At 43.1% G+C, this 24,685-nt stretch overlaps 1 protein-coding gene across 2 annotated transcripts; it reads left to right on the plus strand.

Moving 5' to 3' along the window:
- Window positions 1-1,688: 1,688 nt before the first annotated feature.
- On the plus strand, window positions 1,689-8,115 carry LOC118473138 (monothiol glutaredoxin-S1, mitochondrial). 2 transcript variants are annotated; one of them, XM_035961802.1, is made up of 5 exons: window positions 1,689-6,249; window positions 7,090-7,164; window positions 7,389-7,565; window positions 7,704-7,803; window positions 7,885-8,115. In XM_035961802.1, exons 1-5 carry the CDS (start codon window positions 6,232-6,234, stop codon window positions 7,953-7,955), a joined length of 441 nt encoding a protein of 146 aa, XP_035817695.1. In that variant the 5' UTR covers window positions 1,689-6,231; the 3' UTR covers window positions 7,956-8,115. The 2 variants fall into 2 exon arrangements, with proteins under 2 accessions (XP_035817695.1, XP_035817694.1); XM_035961801.1 differs by having other exon boundaries at window positions 3,293-6,249; window positions 7,090-7,179.
- Window positions 8,116-24,685: the final 16,570 nt, after the last annotated feature.

Here is a 24,685-nt window from a genome sequence, read left to right on the forward strand (position 1 = left end):
AAAAGAACAAAGGGCATTGCGTAATAGGGAATCATGTAATAAGATGGCAAGGAAAAACTATAAAGAAGACAACGAGAAATTAAACTCCAGGACTTAATCGGCATTGAGGACCCAAAGTTTACCCCGGAGCTTGTGTGGAGTTCAACAGATGCTGAAGCGCCTCATGGGTCTCTATGTAGCTCCGAGGGCATGGCTATCCCTGAGTTAAGTCCAACACCTTTCGTTCCTAATCCATCACAGACTGAGGATGTCGAGAAAGACAGTATGACAGAGTCTCCTAGACGACAAAGACATAAACGTCATGTGTCATCCGGCCAAAGACAGACCCTGGTGTCTCGTCAAAATCAGAAATTTCATTTAGCCATTGGAACAAACTTCGCTACTGCAACTAGGGATCGTGTAATGGAGAATGATGTGGATAATGAAATTGATCATCAGACTGTTTCAGAGATCGACAACAATGGTAATTACTAATCCATCCTTAATTAATTTGACACATTAATTATAGTGGTAAACTGACTTAACACAACTTTCCATCAATAGAAAGTACCGGTCTATGTCCATTCCCTCACACGGAGAGTAACAATATGACTGAAGGAGCAGACATTGGGATGCAACACCAGGCAGCCCCGACTGTCACTATCAATGGTAATTACAAGCCCATTCCACTATTAATTCCCTAAATATTCTTAGTGGCTAAATTCATGTGAAACAATAGATGATGTTGAAGATGTGCTCTTTACAGAGGATGATGATGAAGCTGTACTTTTTGAAGATGACGAAGACGAAGGATACCTATTCGCTGGGCAAGGTACTTGCGTAATGTTTTTAATATAGACTTTGAACGTTTCTAGGCCTGTATGTCTTATCCATTGTTCTTCGAACACAAATTTAGATGGTGAATCTGGTGAGGATATCGATATTGATGAAACACAAGATGCCTTTACTGTTATCCCTGACGTACCTGACCCGTACGACAAGGTGTATAGTAACATACCTGAAGAAACATATTTGCTGAACACTGTTGCTGATTGTGACTACTGTAAGGCAAAGAAGTTTCAATATGAACCACCTGGATTTTGTTGTCGTAATGGACAGATTGATCTAGCCCCATTCGAGACACCATCTCAGCTTAGGAGGTTGTGGGAGTGTGCAGATGCTGATGCGAGGCACTTCCGTGATAACATTCGAGTTTTTAACGACCATTTCTCGTTCACTTCTCTATACTGTTGCCTTGACAATATGACTACTAATATGGATCGTGGTATCTACACGTTCCGTGCACATGGCATGATGTACCACAACGTAAGGTCGTTTGGTAGGGAAGCTGGGGCAGAACAGAAGCACCTTGAGCTTTACTTCTACGATGATGATCCCAGCCTCGAGCATAGATATCGTAAATGTCGTCAAGAGCAACTTGATAAAGACAAGGCAGTTATTAAACAGTTAGTTGAGATACTTAAGGGAAACCCATACTCTGAGCACCTTAGGAGTATGGGGCACGTTGATAACATTGAAGACTACCATATTGCCTTGAACCTTGATCAAACATTGAACCAGAAGTTATATAATGCACCCATCACTTCGGAGGTCGCTGCAGTTTGGATTGAGGGGAGTGAACGTCGAGGTCAATTCAATAATAGTGTTATGCTGCATGGGAAGGATAGGTCAAGCCATGGCATTCGTTCATATCATGGATGCTATGATGCACTATCATACCCATTGTTCTTTCCCAAAGGTGAACTTGGATGGCATGCAAATATTCCGAAGTCCAATGTTTCCATGGATGAAGTAGAGGCGTATCGTGACCAACACAGGACAAGGGATGCAAATGATGACGATACATGTTAGTTGTTTCTTTGTGAGTCTTATATAATCCTTTGTTAAGTATGTTTTTAGCAAAACTAATTACTACAACTTGCATCTTGCAGAACGACCCAGCCATCTATGTGTGTCTGTTCGTGACTATTACTGCTACAGATTCCAAATTCGCCCAGGTATATTCAATCCAATACTTCATGGGAAGCGTCTTTTCCAACAGTTCGTTGTCGGCAGCTACATCAAGGTTGAGAGCTCTCGTTTGGATTTCATACGTAGAAACCAAGACAGATTAAGGGCAGATCTATACAAGGGTTTGGTAGATAGCTTGCATGAAGGCGAGAACAGAGCAGACAAAATTGGAAAGTGAACTGTGTTGTCTACATCATTTATCGGTGGTCCTCATGACATGAGACACCGGTATATGGATGCTATGGCCCTTGTGCGGAAGTTTGGGAAACCAGACATATTCCTTACTATGACGTGCAACCCCAATTGGGATGAAATAACAAGGGAGCTTCATCCTATGCAGTCGCCACAGGATCGTCCAGACCTTGTTGTTCGCATATTCCGTGCGAAACTAGAGGAATTGAAGAAGAGATTGACTAAGCAACATATTCTTGGAAAGATCCGTGCTTATGTCTATGTCATGGAGTTCCAGAAGCGAGGTTTGCCCCATGCCCATTTTCTACTCATCATGCAGAGAAAGTACAAGCTAACATGTCCTGAGCAGTATGATCTACTGATCTCCGCTGAGATCCCTGATAAGAAGAAGTACCCGCAGCTGTACAAGATGGTTATCAAGCATATGATGCATGGACCGTGTGGGTTGTTAAATCCTAAATGCCCATGCACTAAGGGTCGTGCTTCATGCAAACACCATTATCCTAGAGCTTTTAGCAATGCAACGTCTCAAGGAAAGGATTCATATCCTATTTATAGGCGTCGTGATGATGGACGTAAGGAAACGGTTCAATGTTGTGAATTGGACAACAGACGGGTCATCCCTTACAACCCTTACCTCCTCCGGCTCTTCAACTGTCACATCAATGTTGAGGCGTGCGGGAGCATCAAGGCTGTCAAATACTTGTTCAAATACATATACAAAGGCCATGATCGTGCGTCTGTGGCTGTGACAGATGCAAACAAGGCTAATGGTGACGTTGATGAGATCAAGCAGTATAGAGATGCTAGGTGGGTGACCCCTCCAGAAGCCCTCTGGAGGATATTCAGCTTTGATCTAAGTCAAAACTCTCCACCAGTGATGCAACTGCAGCTCCATCTTGAAAACATGCACATGGTGTCATTTCACGAGCGTGCTAAAGTAAATCATGTTGTCCAACGTCCAGGTGCCGATAGGTCAATGCTTACGGCATATTTTGAGGCAAATAGGCTACACGAGGAGGCTCGGGGCATCCTTTACCGTGATTTTCCTGAGTGGTACACTTTGCAACAGGGAAAAGTGTGGCAAAGGAGGAAACGAAACACGGGTGGACAGGTTGGTAGAATAGTCTCTGCTCATCCAGCTGAGGGGCAGCGCTTTTATCTTCGACTTCTCTTAAACCATGTGACGGGTGCTACCTCCTATGTGGATCTAAGGACAGTAGATGGTGACACACTACCATCTTTTCGTGAGGCAGCACAAAGGAGGGGATTGCTTGAAGCAGACAACACAATAGATGAGTGTCTCAATGAAGCCGCTATTTACCAAATGCCATCAGCACTACGAAGGTTGTTTGCAACAATACTAGTATACTGCGAGCCGAACGATGTGGCAGAATTATGGCAGAGACACCTTGACTCAATGTCAGAGGACTATCACCGTAGTACTCAAAGCAAAACCCATGTGCAGCAGATGGTCTTGATTGACATTAGAAACATTTTGCAGTCAATGGGTAAAGACATAAATACATTCCCTCTCCCTGCTATCATCGACATATATGACGATTCACATGGTACTGGTAGAGAGATTTACGAGGAGGAATGTATCGAGCCGATGACAGAAGACGTTGCTATGAAAGAAACCCTAAACGAGGAGCAGAGGTCTGCCTATGATAAGATCTTATCTGTCGTTGACACCAATAACGGTGGAGTGTTCTTTGTGGATGGGCCTGGTGGGACTGGAAAGACCTATCTGTATAAGGCACTGCTTGCGGCACTATGCAGTCAGGACAAGATTGCAGTTGCAACAGCTACATCTGGTGTTGCAGCTTCCATATTGCCTGGGGGGAGGACTGCCCATTCGCGTTTCAATATACCACTTACTATTGATGATGGTGTTGTATGTAGCTTCACAAAACAAAGCGGGACAACAAAGTTGCTACAAAAAGCATCGCTCATTATCTGGGACGAGGCATCAATGACTAAGAGACAAGCAATTGAGGCGCTAGACAATAGCATGCGTGATATAATGGGACGGCCTCGGCTGCCCTTTGGTGGGAAGACTGTTGTGTTCGGGGGTGATTTCAGACAAGTACTCCCTGTTGTGCGCAAGGGGTCAAGGGCTCAGATAGTTGCTGCCTCTCTACGGAGTTCTTACCTCTGGGAATCCATGTGCCACCTAAAGCTTGTTCAAAACATGAGGGCACAGAGTGACCCATGGTTTGCAGAATATTTGTTGCGTGTCGGTGGGGGAACTGAGGAAGCGAACAACGATGGTGATGTTCGTCTTCCAGATGAGGTATGTGTGCCATATACTGGTAATGACCGCGACCTTGATAGACTGATAGATGACATTTACCCCAATCTAAATGAAAATATGTCTAACACAAGCTACATCACTTCAAGAGCAATATTGTCTACACGGAATGATTGGGTGGATATGATAAATATGAGGATGATCGATCGTTTCCAAGGGGAGCAGATGATGTACCATAGTTTTGACACCGCGGTGGATGATCCTAATAACTATTACCCATCAGAGTTTCTAAACACGCTGACTCCTAATGGACTACCCCCGCATGTTCTAAAGCTCAAAGTTGGATGCCCAATCATGTTGCTTAGGAATATAGACCCTGCTAATGGACTTTGCAATGGCACGAGGTTGGTGGTTCGTGGTTTCCAAAAAACAGTATTGATGCTGAAATTGTCCTTGGCCAGCATGCTGGAATGCGAATTTTCTTGCCTCGTATACCCCTGTGCCCCTCTGATGATGAGATGTTCCCTTTCCAGTTTAAAAGGAATCAGTTTCTGATAAGACCAAGTTTTGCCATGACGGTTAACAAGGCCCAAGGCCAGACGATTCCTAATGTTGGTGTGTACTTGCCGGAACCAGTGTTCTCTCATGGCCAGCTTTATGTTGCTCTATCAAGGGCCACCGCTCGATCGAAAGTGAAGATACTTGCCATTCCAGTCACCGATGAGAAGAAAAAGAAGAAGGGGGTTGAAAGGAATTCAGCGATAAATGGCGCAACATCCACAAAGAATATCGTTTATAAGGAGGTCCTTACGTCGTAGCTGACATTGACGAATGCATGGCAATTAACAACTTGTAATGCACTTAATTATTTTGGTTTTTAGGTGAAGATGTATTTTTGCCTTTTATTTATCTATTTTGGCTCCTTTTTTAGCTTCCTATTGTTTAGTGGTCATTTGGTTGATACAACAAAGAAAGCAGATGAGCATTGAATAGATGTTATCGGTCTCTTTTCATTATGTTTCATGTATTGTTTAGTAAATAGTCTTGGGTCTTTGGACCCAAATTAACTAGATATAGAAAACTGCATTTCACTTAAATAGAAGAACAATGTTCAGTATGCAAATCTCGTTTATAAGGAGGTCCTTACCCCCGCACGTTCTGAAGATATGGAGGGACATCACGACTCCAGGTTAGTTTTTTACTACTGCTAATTAAGATGCTAAAATTGTAATGTTGCTTATGATATACACTAGAGATGCTTAATTCGGTAGGATATCTCTCATTTTTGTAATAATGCTAGATTTATTTTTGTAATATCTGCGCCCGTCCCACCGCAAGGGGGTAAGCCAACTTCCAGCTTTTTTAGGGTCATCATGTTGATATCGCGGCTGTTAGTACTTGTTGGATTAGGTGTTAGTTTTGACCATAGCCAAGCTTTTGATTCATCATAATCTGATCCCATTACCAATTTCTCTTCCTATGTGTACAGGTTCACCCTTCAACCAATGCTCCTGGAAATGGTCTAAACTTCCATTTTGGACATTTGTAGCGGTTGGGCAATATATGTAGTTATCACAGGAATTCTCCCTGCAAGATGATTTCCATGATATACCATCATCCATGTCACCGGATTCAGTGAAGCAGGGACATTTTGATCCTTCTATCTTCACCTCGATTTCATTATTGAGCGCTGAATCAGCTTTCTCCAGTAATTCAGCAATAAACTTCTCTTTAAACAAGCACTTCAGTTCAAGGAGAGCTCCCACAACCACCAAATGCATTTGGTGGGCAAGGTATGGTTCCATCTTTATTCACACTCCACTGTCTCAAGCTAGAAGTGTTGTTTTCACCAGGAACTACACTATCTATCAACATGTCATTCTGTCCATCAGATGGCCTTTTGCTTATGATTTTATCATGACTAACTCCTGATAGAAAATCTTGCTTGCCTCCACCATCAACTTTGGCATCATTACCAGAAACAAGGCCTTGACGAAACTCCTGGCAGCACTGGAGACAGAGACACTGGAGACAGAGAAACAAGGCCTCCACCATCAACATGTCATTAGTAATTCTTTATGAGGATAAAAACAATTGGTCCATACCCTCTTAATGAAACGTGTGTCAACAGACACGTTCTTGAAAAAAAAGGTCCATTATTATCTATGGCAAAATGAAAAGGCCGTCGTTATATTTTCCTTTAGATAGAGCTGTTGATCAATTCCTGCTGGAGCTGTACAGTGAACTTCAACATGAATAGTACGAACATATTTATCATTTGTCGAGTGTTGACTTCAGCCTTAAGTTTTTTATTGATGGAGAAGGCTTTCAACTGCGGACTTTATTTGCGCTAGCAAGATAGATTTTCTTTGCCTATATCATGTCGTTTTTTGTCCAGTTCGGTTGTTAATTAAATAGTTAATCTGGTAACTAGAAGTTATAAAATCGTCTGTTGTAATAAGAGTTTTTTAGGGACGTTTATGATTTTGGTATTCTTCAGTATCAGGATTTCTAACCACCAAAATGAAACTTGAGCAATTCTGAAGACCTGAATTACTTGGATGTAAATTATATGCACTGCTGCACCTGAAAGGGGCACGCTGGCATCTTCATATTATTTTTTCCTTATTCAGCAAGGGTTGATGGACGCTTTGTTACTGTTACTGTTCCGCGCGCAGAAAAAAATTCAATCGTGGCTTCCTGAAAAGGTATCTTCTGTGGAGGTAAATTATCTAGAGTAAAATTTATTGTCTTGCACGCTACATACTTTTGAGTTCATATGAAGTTGGTCTTGTTGATCATCTGGGAAACAACAAACTACTGTACCTGATGTATTTACTGTTTGGTTAGTGTTTATATTTTGCACCTCAGTAATTTGTGTTTCCGTTTTAATTTTAGTGAATCCTTGTCTGCATGTTAACCGGAACAGCAGGTTATGTACCGACCAGCATTCCAGCAATTTATGAACTATTCGTCACCACATGGTGGTGATCCTAATGCAAACATGAACTCAACTGCAACACGAATAGCAGCTGATCTTGATACACATCAAGATTTTGAGCCAAAGAGCAGAAGTTCAGACATGCCTTTGCATGCCGCTATTACTCAGGTATTTACATGCGGAGATGAGATTCAAGAATATTTATATTAAACATTGAAGCACCTAACTTGTGGTAAAACTAGGCATAACCTGAATCTTATTGATGTATCTTTTTAGCTTCCATTCTTTCATACCATTTTTTGGCAGGATATCAAGGAGAACCCAGTCTTGATCTACATGAAGGGTTTTCCTGAGTCTCCAATGTGTGGCTTCAGTGCACTGGCTGTTAAGGTCTTTCAGCAATATGGTAAGTTAGCTCTAATTAGTAGATTGCAGGCTGTTTTGTTTCAAATGCAGGTAGTTTTAAGCTCTATGTTATTGATTTCAGGCGTCCCTACCTGTGGTAGAGACATTCTTGGGGATCTCAAGCTCAAAGAGAGTGTTAAAGCCCACACGTAAGTGGCTTTGTAGACCTCCTGGATGATGTATTTTTAATTTTTAGACAGTAAGTGGCAACACACTTGTGTCTCAAAATTGAAAATGGTCCATGGTAAGGTAGATTATCGAAATTTTGCATGATGTTACGAGGAAGGGGAATGATATTCAAGTTTGCCTTCAAGAGAGAAGAACCAGATTTAACAAACAAGAAAGAAAGAAAAAATATATATATAAAATGATAAAGAATAAATATGAGTTGTGATTATCTGGTTGACATTTCGTTTTGAGCCTCTTAGATATGATTTAGATCATCTTCATGCCAAGCAGTGTTAACAGTAACAGTTGATGTCTTGTATTACTCTCCCTGTTCTAGAATGATAATCTTATTTTGAACAGGGAAAAGTTAAACAAAATAGATTTGGGCCCTTAATTTCTCTCATAATTGTGATAGGTATTTTTAACAACAACTTACACACTTGCAGGTGATAGACTATTGTTGCTAGGTGAACGGGAAAATAAGAGCCTTAGGTCGATTTGTACCCTGACGTTTCTCTACCGCCCGTTGCGTCATCCACTGGCTCCCACGTACACCTTCTCGACCGTGCGCCGCCACTCCACTACCATATGCCGGGGATTGCCCCCTCCCCGAGACTGCCTCCCTCCACCTCGCGTGCCTCGCAGACGGGCGACCTCGCATCGCGGGCTCGGTGCTCGACCGTGGCCCGAGTTTTGCTTCGACATCATCCTAAACAGCTTGAGAACGCCATCGTCCATCTCATCATAGTATAATACACATTTATTCATAAGTTATCGTGGTATTATATGATTCCGTTGCAACGCACGGGCACTGACCTAGTGAAAAGTGAAAGCCACAAGAGCGCTCCACCGCTTGGAGAGGGCCATGAGGTCGCTTCCCCAAGAGAAGACCGTGCAAATGTGAAGGCCTAAAGACGGCGTTCAGGACTTAGCCACTTTGGACACACATGTAATTACTCTAGGCCCACCTATCAGCGACTAAGGAGGGTGTCGATTTTGGTGTAACAGTGATACTTGTACATGTAGTCCTATAATTTCCCCGTTGTACAGTGCGTGTCGGGAATATAATTGATGGCCGATGGTAAAACTGTACTTAGGTCCACCAACCCCCCGCTGCCCCTATAAATACTCTCGTCTTGTAGCTAGACGGGACACACTTGACAAGACATTTGCGCTTCCAGCTTACTATTTTGTAGTGCCATCTGTCTCTCTACTCCCGAGTCTTTGGGCCCATGGTTTTTTGTCCCAACATTTGGCGTCCACCTGTAACACCCTGAATTTGGGGGTATAAATTTTCTTTCTAATTACCAACCAAATTCAGGTGTTACTCTTCTCTCTCTGGTTTCTCTCTCTCTCTTTTTCTTTTGGTTAGATTTAGCTTAATTAGTGGGGGATTATTTACTTTATTTTGTCAAATCAATAAGAGTCATGAAATGTTGCATCATGTTGAGCTCCAAATATTCTTTGAATTGTTGCACATGTTTGATTTGGTTTGAATTTGAAACTTGATTTGAATTTGAATTGAAAACCCTATAGAAAATAAATAGAAAAGCAATTAGAAATTCACTAGAAAATGGAAAACCCAATTCGGCCCAGTCAACCCAGCCCCGCGTGCGCACTTGCGCCTGCGCGCCCTCGGTCCCTGACATGCGGACCCCGCCTGTCGGCGCCCGCGCACCTCTTCTCTTCCTCTCTCCCTCTCGCTGCTCTGTGGGGCCGACCTGTTGGCGCTGTTTCTTTTTCGCACGCGCTCGCTCTCTCTCTCTGCCTCGTGGAGCCCACGTCCCCGCCGTGGACGCGCCCACGTCCGCGCGTTCTCCGGTGACCTCCGCACACTCTCGCCCCTTTAGACCCCGTGCCCCGCTCGCCCACTTCCCCCTGCTCACTTGCACCTTCAGCCGAGCTCTCTCGCCCCCTCTCTCGCCCTGCGCGCGCAACTAGACAATCTCCGCCGCCGCTCACCAAAGATCGTCGTCGTTCCGCGACCGTCGTTCTGCGACCGTCGTTGAGCCCGTGTCCGCGCATTTCCTCGGTAAGCTCCGCCGCATCACTCGCAGTTCGGGACACCCTTTGGTGCGTCCTTTCCCCCTCTGGTTTGCCCAGTCTGCGCTCACCGGAGCACTTCTTGCGCAGCCGAAGTCCGTCGCCGTCGACCCGAGGCTTCACCGCCTCCTCGCCGTCCTCCAAGCGCTCCTGAGTTCGCACTCATGGTAAGCAACCTCCCTATGCACTTAATTCGTCTGTTACTGCCCTAGTGCCCGCGCAATTCCTCACCGGAGTTGATCCGTGCTGCCGTTAGCCTGCCTCGCTTTGTCCCGCGCTCTCTGGTGCCCCTACGCCAGCGTGGTGCCCATGGTCGAGTTTGCCATGTCGCCCTGAGCGTGCCTGAACCTTTCCCCAAGCCACTAGAGCCCCACCGTGGCCGTCCCCCTCGTCTCCGGCGAGACCTCACCGCGAGACCGAGCGGCGCCACCGTACCCATGGCTAGTCGCCGACCGTTGCATCTCGGGCGTCCGTCTGAGATTTGGCGGTCTAGATTTAATTAGGCCAGATCTAATCCCAGCCGCCCGATCTAGATCCGAGTTCTCCACTCTCTCCTTCACCCGTGCCCCTGCCGCTGGGCCCGGCCTATCAGCCCTGCCCTGGTTCGTTGACACTCCGAGCCCACCTTTCAACGCTCGTCGCGCGCCCGCGCCCGCGCGCTTGACTGCGAGATATAATCTCGGTCGTCTGCTCGGGATCATGCGGTTCAGAGTGCCTGATACCCCTTCGTGCGGTAATTTTGTTAAAGAGACCCTCGTTTGTTTGGAATCAACCTGTCGTCCCTGAAATCTTGCAGATTGAACCCTAAGCTTCTAAATAATCACAGAATTAGGCTTAATTTCATATTTTTAAACTTCAAAGCTTGTTTATTTCATATCTTTTTCATATGAACTCTAAATTTAGTGGTTCAAATTGCAAAATGCTCATAGGAATATCCTCTGTTCAAATAAATTATGTTCATCTGCAGTTTGTGTACTCTAAATTTTGGTCTAAGCTATAGGTTAGTTTATGAATTTATTTATTTATTTAAGAAAATAAATAAAAAGGAAATGCTAAGGGCACTTGGATGTTTAATTTTGTGAAATTTATGAAATGTTGTGCATGAATGAATTAATCCCTAGTATAATTTTGTGTCTCACTAAAATTTAGCGGCACTAAACAATATAGTCCATAATATCTAGGGAATCACTGATCTCTAATCATATTAAACCCTAACACTTAAGCCTACCCTTTTATATCCATAATGTCTTGTCAAACTAATGCATACTTGATTGTACATGTTTGGTGTGCTGTTCATTTGCTTTATTTAGACAACGAGCATCCCGTGGTTCCTGAGTGTGTTGCCGAAGATCTTCCTAAGCAACAACCTGGTGAAGGCAAGTGTCATCTGACCTATTATGTCCTATCTACTTATAATTCATTGATCCGCATTACATTATTGAAACATAAGGATTGACTAGTTTGTATTTACCTTATCCTTGTTTACCTTTTTGGGTTATCATGGTTAGCTTTATGCTATTGCTTCACTTTAATCAATGAACATGATATGAGTATTATGATACGATGATGTTATCCCAATGATGTTCTTGTGATACTCTAGGGGATTCAGGCTGTTTCCTGAGTACCTCTCCGTAAGGACCTGTTTGGGGAGTGACAACCCGGGATAACAGTGCAACCATGAGGGTGGAATGGGACACCCTTAGCTAATTAATTAGAGGAACCAAAGGAGTAGTTGGCTTCGCCGTAGGGCCGTCAATGGGGTTCGGGCACAATACTTGCTCTGTCGAGGCTGGTTGCAGAGGTTCTTGATTTGGTTTTGTTAGTCACCCTTCCTTTGGGGAGATGTACTGTGTTTATCAATCTAGAGAAATCTAACGGGCGGCTATGACCTATGGGAAATCTTTGTAAAGGCTACGTAGTCAGACCCTGCTAGGTCACCTTGGTAGTGATCAATGGGGAGGCTATAACCCCGGGCAGAATGGGAATCACGACTTATGGGTCAAGTGTGCGACCTCTGCAAAGTGTTAGAAACTGATATATCAGTCGTGCTCACGGTTAAGAGCTGCCTTAGGATCCTCTTTGATTAGAAGAACTTTGGTTACTTTTATGATGATGGTTAACAATGATGGTTATAATTTTGATCTCTGGTATTTCCTCTTGGAGGGAGTGCTTTTGGGTAATAACCGGGTTATTACTAAAAATTGGCTCTATTAATAGTAATAAATACTTGACCAACTAAAAGCAACTGTTTAACCTTAACTCCACATATAGCTAGTCCACTTTAGTCAAACGGGACATTTGTTGAGTACGTTGATGTGTACTCACCCTTGCTTTACAAACCACCCCACCCCAGGTTTTCCTCACTGTACTCAATGCTCAGGAGGAGATGCTGGCAACATGGAGGACTTTGAGGAGTTTCAGGACTACGATGAGTTCTAGTTTATCTTAGTGGCAAACCCCTAGTCAGCTGCTTGTGAAGGCCTTGTCTTTTACGTTTCGTATTTCCGCACTTTGATGTTAATGACTATGTATTAGACTCTGTGGATGTCTTGGACATCTTGATGTAAATAAAGTACCTTTTCGCTATTTACTTTGAACATTGTGTAATGATGTCCAATTATGTAATCGCTGTGTACATGAGTTTCTGATCCTGGCACGTACATGGTTCGCATTCGGTTTACCTTCAAAAAACCGGGTGTGACACCATCGTTTATGCTCCGAAGGTCAACACCCACGATGGCTCCAAATAAACAACCACTAGGGATAGCACCTCCCTAGACGAGGCTAAAAGGGAAATGTGCCCTTGGGCTATTTCTAATTTGTTTTGGTAATTAAATGCTCAACACATTGTTTTGACTAACATCATCTTATATGAGCATGAGCACAAGTAGTTAGAGCAAATTGAGAAATACACACTTTTAGGCTTGAAAGTGAGCATACTACAAATCCATATGATTCCAAGTGAAAAAGGTATGTTTTAACACTTAGTCAATTGTTTTAGGTACTAATCATATTTGTCTAAGTGCTAGGGATTATATGAAGTCAAGTCAAATGGAGCAAAAGAGAATTGGAATGAAAAAGGATCAATTGGGTTGTCCTACATAGCACCGGACGGTCCGGTGCCACCACCAAACAGTCCAGTGACAGTCCGGGCGAATGCGCTGCTCTCGAGAAAATAGACTTCGGTGGCTATAATTCACTGGACGGTCTGCGCAGAGCGCCAGACAGTCCGGCTGCCCTCCGGCCAATGGCTATTTGACACGTTAGCCGGAGCCAACGGTCAAAAGGAGCACCGGGCAGTTTGGTGCCCCTCTAGAAGCAGAAAGTAGCCAATCAAGTATTCCGTAGCCATTGTACTGTGCAGTCTCCGGTGTGCATTGGATAGTCTGGTGCACCGCGGACAGAAGGCAACCAGGGCCTTCCAAATGGAGCTCCAACGGCTCTTAGGCCCCTTGGGGCTATAAAAGGACCCCCTAGGCGCCATGGAGCAGAACACAAGCATACTTTGATCACACTACAACCCTAAGACTTTGCAATCACGTCGTTGATTCATTAGAGAGAGATTTGAGCGTGTTCTTGAGCTGTGACTCTGTCGTTTTGATTTTTGCACTCTCTTCTTGACTTTTGTGTGTGTTGTTGCTGCGATTGTGTTCTTGTGTGTGTTTCTACTCCCATCCTTACTCTATTTTGATTGTAAACATTTGTGTAAGTCATGAGAGACTCCGATTTGTGGAGATTCCTTACAACCAGGAATTGATATAAGGAAGACAACTGTGGTACTCAAGTTTGATCTTTGGATCACTTGAGAGGGGTTGAGTGCAACCCTTGACCAAAGAGGTCACCACAACGTGGAGTAGGCATTGGCCGAACCACGAGATAAAATCGTTGTGTCTCTTGTCTATTTACTTTATTGTGATTATCATCTTCTTAAGTTCTCATATTCACTTGTATTATTGCTTTTAAGTTTGATACACATCTCAAAGGAGCAATCAAGTGAAGAGTTCTCCTCTCTCCATCTCTACTCATACCAACTTGGTTTTAGCTTTCACTAACACTCACTATAAACTAATTTTGTGTTATTTAGAGTTGATTTTCGTAGGATCACCTATTCACCCCCTCTAGGTGCTCTCAATTGGTATTGGAGTTGTTCTCTTCATCAAGGGACTAACCGCCTGAAGAGATGGATCCTAAGGGCAAGGGGATTGTGATCAACAACAAGGAGGAGACCCTCAACAACAACGAGCCAAAACGAGATAAGCCTAACGACTCAGGCTCAAACAACAAGAGGATGGACAGGAAGAAGAAGAGGCACATCAAGAAGATAATCTACTACGACAGTGACACATCCTCATCTTCACCAAAGGACGACGACGATGATGATTCCTATTCAAAGAAAAAGACAGTTAATCAAAACTATTCTTTTGATTATTCTCGTATTTCATACAACTCCAATGCTCATTTCTTATCTATTACTCTTGGCAAGCCCCCTCACTTTGATGGGGAAAATTATTATTTTTGGAGTCATAAAATGCGTAGCCATTTATTTTCTCTTCATCCTAGCATTTGGGAAGTAGTAGAAAATGGAATGCATTTCGATAGTAGTGATAATGCCATATTTATTAATGAGCAAACTCATAAAAATGTCCAAGCTACTATTGTACTTTTAGCATCTCTAGGCAGGGATGAATACAACAAGATTAGTGGTTTGGACAATGCCAAGCAAATATGGGACACTCTCAAGATCTCTCATGAGGGTAATGATGCTATGATGATCACCAAGATGGAGTTGGTGGAAGGCGAACTAGGGAGATTCGCCATAAAAAGGGCTGAGGAGAGAACTCAAACGACAACAGGCTCAAGACCCTGGTGAACAAGATTCGAAGCTATGGAAACACAAGACAAACGGATCACAACGTTGTGCGCCTCATGTTAAGGTCATTTACTATAATTGATCCCCATCTTGTTAATCTTATTTGTGAAAACCCCAGGTATACCAAAATGTCACCCGAGGAAATCCTTGGTAAGTTTGTAAGCAATCACATGATGGTAAAAGAAGCAAGGTACATCGACGACATCGCCAATGTACCTTTTCCTCTCTACGAGCCGCAACCCGTTGCACTCAAAGCAACGGTCAGCATGGAGACACTCCCAAACAAGGTGACGCAAGTGGAGGTGGTTGGACTTAATGAGGAGGAAACGACGCTTGTAATAAAGCGCTTCAAGACCGCATTGAAAGGACACAAGGACTACCCCAACAAGAACAAATCAAGGGGAAAGCATTCATGCTTCAAGTGTGGTAAGACTGGTCATTTTATTGCTCAATGCCCCAATTATGATAATGACCAGGTACAAGACACGAATAGGAAGGAGAAAAAGAAGTTCTATAGATAGACGAAGGGCGAGGCACACATTGGCAAGGAATGGGATTCGAACTGTTCTTCATACGACTCCGACGATGAAGGACTTGTTGCCTCCGCCTTCGATAAATCCTCCCTCTTCCTCAACGAGCATCACACTTGCCTCATGGAAAAAGAGAAGAAGGTACGTACACACGATACTCCTAAGTATATCTCTTCTAATGATGAAGAATGCGATGATGATGATGATGATGATGACGTTGACTATAGCAATCTTTTTAAGGGCTTATATAGATCTAAGGTAGATAAAATTAATGAATTAATTGATGCTCTTAGTAAAAAGGATAGATTGCTAGAAAAACAAGAGGATTTGTTTCATAAGGAACATGACAAAGTAGTAGAAGTAGAAAATTTTCTTGCTTTAGAAATAAAGAAGAATGAAATCCTTGCTTTTGAATTGTCTTCTTGCCATTCCTCTATTACTAGCATTGAGAGTGTTGGGGGCCTTCTTCTCCGCCGAAGGTCCTCTAAGCAAAAACACCTTCGGCAAGATGATATGCAAGCAGGTAGGACATGAAGATATATGCTGAAGCTACAATTGAAAGAGCTTCGGCAAGATGACACGCTTGAGACGAAGGGTGGCACCGACTTAAAGAGGAAAAGACTGCATAGTCCCTAATAATTTGTGTCATGATTATGATTAGTTATCAAGGACACGAATGTAATTTTGTCCAGTTGTGTCCCATGCCTATAAATAGATGAACAGTACCCTCGTACTATTCACACTGACTTGTAATCATTCGCACGTCACTCTCGGATTTTTACCTTCTGTCAAGCCGAAGGTACAAATGTAATTTAAATATCATTGATGTTTATCTATAATTTTGTAATGGCAATATGAATAATCTAATGATTTAAAATGATTATTGATGCTCTTTCTGCGTTTCATATGTTCATGTTTATATCTATGCATATTGAAATGATGAAGGTACGTCCTTCATGACCTTCTTCCGAAGATCATTACATCCTAAAGGAAATAACGTTACAAAGGACGAAGGTATTTTACCATTAACATTTGTGTTGCCTTGTTCTTGATTCATAGTTTTCGAGAACAAGTGACCAACATTGGCGCCCACCTCTGGTGAACTAACTTCCACTATTGTGACGATGGCTTCGTACAACAACCAAGTTGTAGCACCTTCGGTTACGAAGCTGGTGCTCCCAATCACAGGCGGTTCATGCTCAGAACCAGCTAACAAGAAGCAAAAGAAGGAAACATAAAGAAGAATGCAGCATGTTGGGGTACAAGGACCCTTCATCAGATCCAAGTGGTCTCACATCCCAATCACCTTCTCCCAGGAAGATCTTTAGCTTAAGAACTATCCTCACAATGATGCGATGGTTATATCTTGTGTCATCAAGGGATTTCTGGTCCACAATGTTCTGGTTGACACAGGTAGTGTAGCGGACATCATCTTTGCAAAGGCTTTTAGACAGATGCAAGAAACAAAAGACAAGATACATGATGCAACACACACTCTTTGTGGCTTCGGAGGAAGACAGATTGTGGCACTTGGCAAAATAACAATGTCAGTTACCTTCGGTTACATCCACAACACAAGAACTGAACAAGTTGTCTTTGACATTGTTGGCATGGAGTACCCATACAACACAATCATTGGTCGAGGGACGCTTAATGCCTTCGAAGCAATACTCCATCCAGCATACTTATGCATGAAGATACCTTTGGAACAAGGGCCCATTGCTGTTCATGGGAGTCAAGAAGCTGCCAGGAGGGCTGAAGGGAGTTGGACGGATCCAAAGGCGATCCATAACATAGATGGAGCTGAAGCTTCTCAGCAATATAAGCACAAAAGAGAGAAGGCTGCTTCGGCGGATCAACCAAAGCCTATGCTCCTATGTGAAGATATAGCATACCAAAAGGTACTGCTGGGATCTCAGTTATCTGGTGAACAAGAAAAGACCCTGCTAAGATTTTTGTTCAACAACAAAGATGTCTTCGCTTGGACAGCTAACGATCTCTATGGTGTTAACAGAGATGTCATTGAGCATTCACTCAATGTGGATCCATCTTTCAGGCCAAGAAAGCAAAGACTTCAGAAAATGTCTAAGGATAAAGCCGAAGGTGCTCGGAATGAAGTAAAGAGACTTCTCAGTGCTGGTGTCATGAGAGAAGTAACATATCCAGAGTGGTTAGCTAACACTGTTATGGTGAAGAAGGCTAATGGGAAATGGAGAATGTGTATTGATTTCACAGATCTCAATAAGGCATGTCCGAAGGATGAGTTCCCTTTACCAAGAATAGACTCCCTTGTAGATGTCGTAGCTTCTTCGGAACTCATGAGCCTATTGGACTGCTACTCGGGTTATCATCAAATTTGGATGAAGAGAGAGGATGAGCCAAAGACAAGCTTCATAACTCCTAGTGGTACTTATTGTTACCTTTGGATGCTCGAGGGGCTCAAAAATGCTGAGGAAGCTTCAGCAGAATGACAGCCAAGGTTCTTCACTCTCAAATAGGCAGGAAGGTGCTAACTTATGTTGATGACATCATAGTAAAAAGCACGAAACAAGAAAATCATATTGCCGATTTGCAAGAGATGTTTGCCAATTTTAGGCAAGCTGGTCTCAAGTTAAATCTAGAAAAGTGTGTTTTCGGAGTAAAGAAGGGCAAGTCTCTTGGCTGTCTGGTATCAACAAAGGGTATTGAAGCTAACCTAAGTAAGATCGAAGCTATCCTTCGGATGGAGCCACAAAATTCAAAGAAGGGTCTCAGTGATTGGCAGAAAGACTGGCATCGCTGAATAGATTTATATCAAGATCAGCAGAGAGGAATCTACCATTCTTTGAAATACTAAAGTCAGCCAAAGTTTTTCAATGGGGTCTGGCTCAATAGAAGGCTTTCGAAGAATTAAAGCAATACCTGATAGACTTGACAACCCTAACTCCACCTTCATCAGGAACTTCGTTACTCCTGTATGTGGCTGCCTCCCATTCTACAGTCAGTGCAGCACTTGTATAGGAGAAGCAAGATGGCCAAGTAAAAAGACAAGCACCAGTATACTTCGTCTCCGAAGTACTCAGTTTATCAAAGAAAAATTACACAGAATTGGAGAAGGTATTGTATGCTGTGTTAATGGCCTCCAGAAAGCTTCGGCATTACTTTCAAGCATATCACATAATAGTCCCTTCATTGCAACCTCTGAAGGATATAATGAGAAACAGAGAAGCTACATGAAGAATTGGAAAATGGGCTGCAGAACTCAATGAATTCACCATTGATTATGTACATAGATCCTCAATTCAATCTTAGGCGTTAGCAGATTTCATTGCTGATTGGACGCCAGGGGCTCAAGGAGAAGAAGCAACAAAAGATGCCGAAGCCTAGACGATATTCTGTGACGGTCTTTGGGGAACCTTCGGCGCAGGAGCGACTGCTGTTCTAGTAGCACCCTCTAAAGTTAGAACATGCTACACAGTAAAGTTGTACTTTAGTTGTACAAATAATATTGCCGAATACGAAGCTCTTCTGTTAGGGCTTCGGAAGCTAAAGGCAATGGGAATAAGAAGGGCAATCCTTAAAACAGATTCCCAAGTTATTTCTGGCTATGTAGACAAAAACAGCAAGGCAAGAGATCCGAAGCTTGAAAAATATTTGGATGCAGTCCGAAGATTGGAGGCTTCTTTTGAAGGATTTTCTGTAAAAAATATTCCAAGGGGGAAAATGAGCATGCAGATTTGCTAGCCAAGTCAGCGGCACATGGGCTTCCTTTGCCTTCAGAAGTCTTCTTTGAAACAATTAAAGCACCTTCATTCAAACTTATGGAGAGAGCAGTGCTTGCAATATCACCTGTACATAGTGAAGATTGGAGGACTAAGATTATATCTTTCCTCCAAGGTAACTGTCTTTCGGATGACGAAGTTTATACTAAAACAATGGAAGCAAGAACAAGACCATATGTGATCATAGAAGGGGAGTTATATAAACATGGAGTCTGCTCTCCGCTACTCAAGTGTTTGTCCAGAACCAAAGGTCAAGAACTGATGAAGGAAATCCATGCAGGTTTATGTGGGTCTCATATTGGGTCTAGGCCTTTGCTGGGGAAGGTTTTCAGACAAGGATTTTACTGGCCGAAGGCAGCTTCGGATGCAGCAGATCTGGTTCAAAAATGTGAAAATTGCCAAAGATGTGCAAAAGACCAGAAACAACCTTCGTCTCTAACCCAGTTAATACAGCCAACTTGGCCACTGCAAAGGTGGGGTTTGGATTTGTTAGGTCCACTTCCACCAGCACAAGGAAATTTGAAATATGTCGTCGTAGTAGTGGAATATTTCTCTAAGTGGATCGAAGCAATGCCCTTAGCCACAATAACTTCGACCACAGTACAGAAATTCTTTTGGCAAAACATTGTTTGTCGCTTCGGTGTGCTGAAGGCAATAACCGTGGACAATGGAACTCAATTTGATGCTAAAACATTCAAAGATTTCTGTGACCGAATTGGTACAAAAATTCATTTTGCATCAGTAAGGCATCCAGAATCAAATGGGTTGGTAGAAAGAGCAAATGGAATTATAATGACAGGAATAATGAAGTTAATCTTCAACCAGCCCAGAGGAAAGTGGACAGATGAGTTGATTAAAGTGGTGTGGAGCCACAACACAACTGTATCAAGGTCAACAGGTTTTACACCTTTCAAGCTCATGTTCGGTGACGAAGCAATAACACCAGAAGAAGCAAAGACAGGATCAATAAGAACAACAGCTTCAGCAGAGGATGAAGTTGATTCTCAAATAACAAAAGACACTATAGAAGGGACCAGACTTCAGGCCATAGAACACATCAATAAGTATCAGGCCGAAATAATAAAATGGCGTGATAGGAAAGTTCGATTGAAAAACATCAAGCCAGGTCATTTGGTGCTTTGGAGAGTGGCCAACCCAGATACAGTGGGCAAGTTACAGCTGAAGTGGGAAGGTCCTTTTCTGGTAGTATCTTTGTCAAGACCCGTTTCTTACAGATTGAAGGATATGGACGGCAACGACATACCCAGATCTTGGAATGCGGATGAGCTTCGACGGTACTATGTGTAATTGATGTAATCTTTTTTCATTTTTCCTATGGCACCCTTTTCCTTTAAGGAGGGGAGAAAGGTTTTTAATGGGGCCATAGATTGTAATTTTCATTCTTATTTAGCCCCATGCAATACAAGGGCCAAAATCCCCCAAAGATGTAATATGTAAAATCAGAGCCTGCACCATCGAGTGCAAAAGAAAACAGTGAGAAGCTCAAAAGACGTCCCTAAGGGGATGCAGAGCTGTAACCACCCCAAGGATGACGAAGTTGCAAAAAGTCGTTCCTAAGAGAGCGCGGCATAAGTTCTAGAGCTACAGAAGTCATTCCTAAGGGAGCGCAGTGTAAGTTCCGAAGCTCAAAAGTCATTCCTAAGGGAATGCAGAGCCAAATACCACCGAAATATAAGGTGAAGAAGCTCCAAAGTCGTTCCTAAGGGGATGCAGAGCTTAAATGTCACCGAAATAGAAGGTGAAGAAGCTACAAAGTCGTTCCTAAGGGAATGCAGAGCTTAAAGACTCTAAAGTCGTTCCTAAGGGGATGCAGAGTCTGGGTGTGGCTTCGTGTGCGTTTGGGACATTCATTTGCATATTACATCACATCATGCATTGCATTCATACAGACATTCATTTAGACATTCGTAGGATCATCATCATGACATAAAGCACGAACAGAAATACTTCGGCTTCAACGACAAGGTGCTTCGATGAACACGAAGAAGCTTAGCTTCGTTTCAAACATATTTTATGCAAGGAAATGCTTCGATGTGTACGAAAAGTAGGGAAAGTGTTTTTCGCCTTCGGCTCAAAAGATACAAGTTTCGTCCATAGCAAAGCAATTCGTCAATCCGTACATGGATGGAAAGGTAAAAATATATTACAATGTATGGACAAATATACAAAGTACTGTTCAATTCTCGATTACAATTTTTTGCAAAGATAATGCAAATCTTTCTAAGCTCTATACAGGAAGGCTTAAAGAGAAGCTTCATCTCAACAACCTTCGGAATGTGCTTTGGGTTATCAATCTTTGGCACCGCTATCCTGCACACAAACAATGGAATGAGGTAAAAGTAATTATAAGAATCTAGGCAAGCAACAGGTATGAGTTTCGTACTGGTTTAAGCAGGTTTCGGGCTTCATCCCCAGCCAACTCTCGCCCACCCTTAGCCCAAATTTGAGCTATGAATCTGTTTCCGATGCTTCGGGCTTCACTAGGAATATCAATCAAATCTAATGGCGACAGGCTGAAGGTTGGTCTGTTCACTGTCTTCGCATGCGTGCAACCGGCTTTCAAGAATGTGGCAGCTGTGCCTCGAGAAGCTAGCAAAGCACATAAGTCACCATGCCTAGCTATCACTTCATTGAGTGCATCAACTTCGTTTTCAATATGTTTGAAAGTATTTGATATGTCTTCAGACGAAGGGATAATATCTTCAGAATTGGCCCCAACCGAGCTGAAGACCCCTTTCAACCGTTGCACACAGCAGCTGCCAAAATTTAAACATGTATCTCGAAGGTCCTTCAATGATTTTTGCAGCTTAGTATTTTTATCAGCTTTAGCTTCATATTTTGCTTGCATTTCTTTCTTCTTTTGTTCGAAGCTCTCTGATTTGTTTTTTAAGGTTGTTTGACTTTGGAGAAGCTCCTCGCTTAATCTAACATTCTCAGTTTGAATTTCTACGAGCGAACCCTCTGTTGCTTGAAGCAGGAAATCCTTCTTCTCTAGAGAAGCTTTGTAATCTTTGATTTTACTCTCCAAGCCCTCGATTATGATTTCATTTTTCTTGTCCTCGAGGTCTTGTTGCATCCTCAATGCTTTACTTAACAACATACTCTGTAGAAATAAGCTGACATCAGGAAATTTTGCTTCATCACAAAGAAAAGCATAGATTTAGGCAAAAAGAATTTTACCTTAAAATTGGAGTAAAACAGACTGTCGACGATATGTTGCCGCCTGTAGCCGCTAATATCAGCCTCAAGCTTCGGGAAACCGACACTCTTTGATAGAGTGCCGATTATCTTTGCCCCGGCGCGATCGCGAATGCATCCTAAGGCCCCTTTGTCAATTCCATCGAAGTGCATAGCTCCTGGCTGGTAGCCATATGCTATCCCATATTCCTATAGCTCCTTCTTTTAGGTCTCGGATAGTTCTTGACCTACCAGATTCCGAAGGTCAAAGTCCCTTTCTTCCGAAGCAGCATTAGCAATCTTTTTCCCTTTGTCAGGCACTATGACCATGACCTTCTCTACAACTGCAGCTGTCTCTTCTGCAGCCATATCCGAAAGAAGTTTATCAATCCCTGACAATGTACTTTCAAGATTGGCAGCTTCAGCAGCAGCTGCAGCTTCGGCAGAGGTATCAGCTTCGGCAGTGGCCTCGGCACTTGCGATAGGTGCTATTTTGGATGTCGAGGCCAGTGGTGGTGTCTGCTTGATGGCTTGCATGACATTAACAATTCTTCGTTTTTTATGACCATCAGCCTTCTCCTTTGTAGCCAAAGGCTCATCCTTCTTTTGTAAAAGTTTTGTCAGTTCTGGCCCCAGAGGACTTAGCAGCTTGATGGGTAAAGATTTAGTCATTACCTTTAGAATATCTGCTATTTCAGCAGCAGGAGGTGTTGAAGGAGTTTTTTTCCATTGCCTCAGTTACCTTCGGCTCCGGAGCTTCAGCTTTCCTCTTTTCTGAAACTGCCACCTTTGGCTCAGGAGTAGCTTTTGCCTTCTTTGAAGCTTTCTTGTCCTCCTTTACCATTCTAGCAGCTTGCCTGCTCAGAATGCTGACAACCCTTTTCCTTTTAACCCCTTCGGCTCCTTTGTCAAGTTTTTCATAATCTGGATAATCAAAATTCAAGGCATCCATTACTCTGTTCAGTCTTCGTTTCGGCCGGGTACCGAAGGCTGCGGTCATCAGTTGGTCTTCCTTTTTGGTATAATTTCCAAGTATTTCATTGCACATGGTCTCAATCATGTCTAGCCATTCTTTGCAAGGCTTTTTGAATTGTTTCTCAAATTTGAAGCGGTAAGCAAGTCGAACAAGTTCATGCTTCTTCCCCGCTTCCTTCTTCTTCGGCATTCCCTAGCCACTTGACGTAGGATATGTTCTGTTCGCCGAATATACTTGCACCAAGTATCTGGTACTGATCTGCTCAGCTACCACTCTAAATTCCACTTCAGCCAACTGACACGGTGAACCCACTTGCATATTACATAAGGGCCAGGTCATTCCGAAGCTTAAACTCAGTGGACTCATGACCATGGTCATCAGCTTTCTCCCTATTTTTCTCGTCAGCCTTCATGTAGAACCATTCATTTTTCCAGCCAGTTGGCCACTTTGTGCGGTAGCTGAGGACTAGTGCCTTTGTATCCTTTCGATACGCAAAATTGTAGCAACCAAAATTTTTGTGAAGACCATCTGTCCTGGCCTTCGTTTGATAGTGCAGCTCATGCACTCGGCAGAAAGCTTCGGCATCTGGGCTCATCCCTTGGCTTCGGAGGGCCCAGATAAAGACGCTTAGCCTAACAATAGCGTTAGGAGTCAGCTGATGAAGATATATTTTGAAGTTCTTTAGAACTAACCCTATCATCTCATTCAGGGGGAATCACAGCCCCGCTCTAAAGAAGCTCTTGAAAACGATAACTTCATCTTTCTTTGGCTCTAGGATAGTCTCTTCTCCAGCAAATCAAATAAGCTTACCCTCAGCCTCTCCAAAATAGCCCAACTTCATCATCATAGGCATATCATCTTCAGTCACAGTAGATTTTTCAAAATCTAGATGACTAGGCTTCGTTGGGATCAGAATGTTGTAATCTTTTTCACTCTCACCATCTTCACCCTCAACCACAGTATGTTCAGCTTCGGCATTAGAAGCACCTTCGTCAGCCACAACCAAACCTGGTCACTTCATTACTTCTGAAATCGGTGTTGTTTCAGCGGCCTCGGTTTCATCCCCCTCACGAGATACTCTAGCAGTTGATCGCACTCTAGCCATTTCGATGGTTTTTACCGTTTAACGAAGCTAACCCGTCTTACGAAGTTAACCTTAAACGATGAAGCGTTTGCTTGAAGGCGCAATGTAGAGAGCTTCGGCTATGATTCAAATTTTTAACAGCACAACAGTGCAATAACAATGAATGTTGTGGTAACTCCTCACCAACCCGTCTGTTTATATAGTGCTGTAGGGGGGAAGGCGAACTGCCAGGACGTCTGTACACGCTGAACGG

The sequence above is a fragment of the Zea mays genome, chromosome 8, assembly GCF_902167145.1.
Source record: "Zea mays cultivar B73 chromosome 8, Zm-B73-REFERENCE-NAM-5.0, whole genome shotgun sequence".
NCBI classification, from domain to species: Eukaryota; Viridiplantae; Streptophyta; class Magnoliopsida; order Poales; family Poaceae; genus Zea; species Zea mays.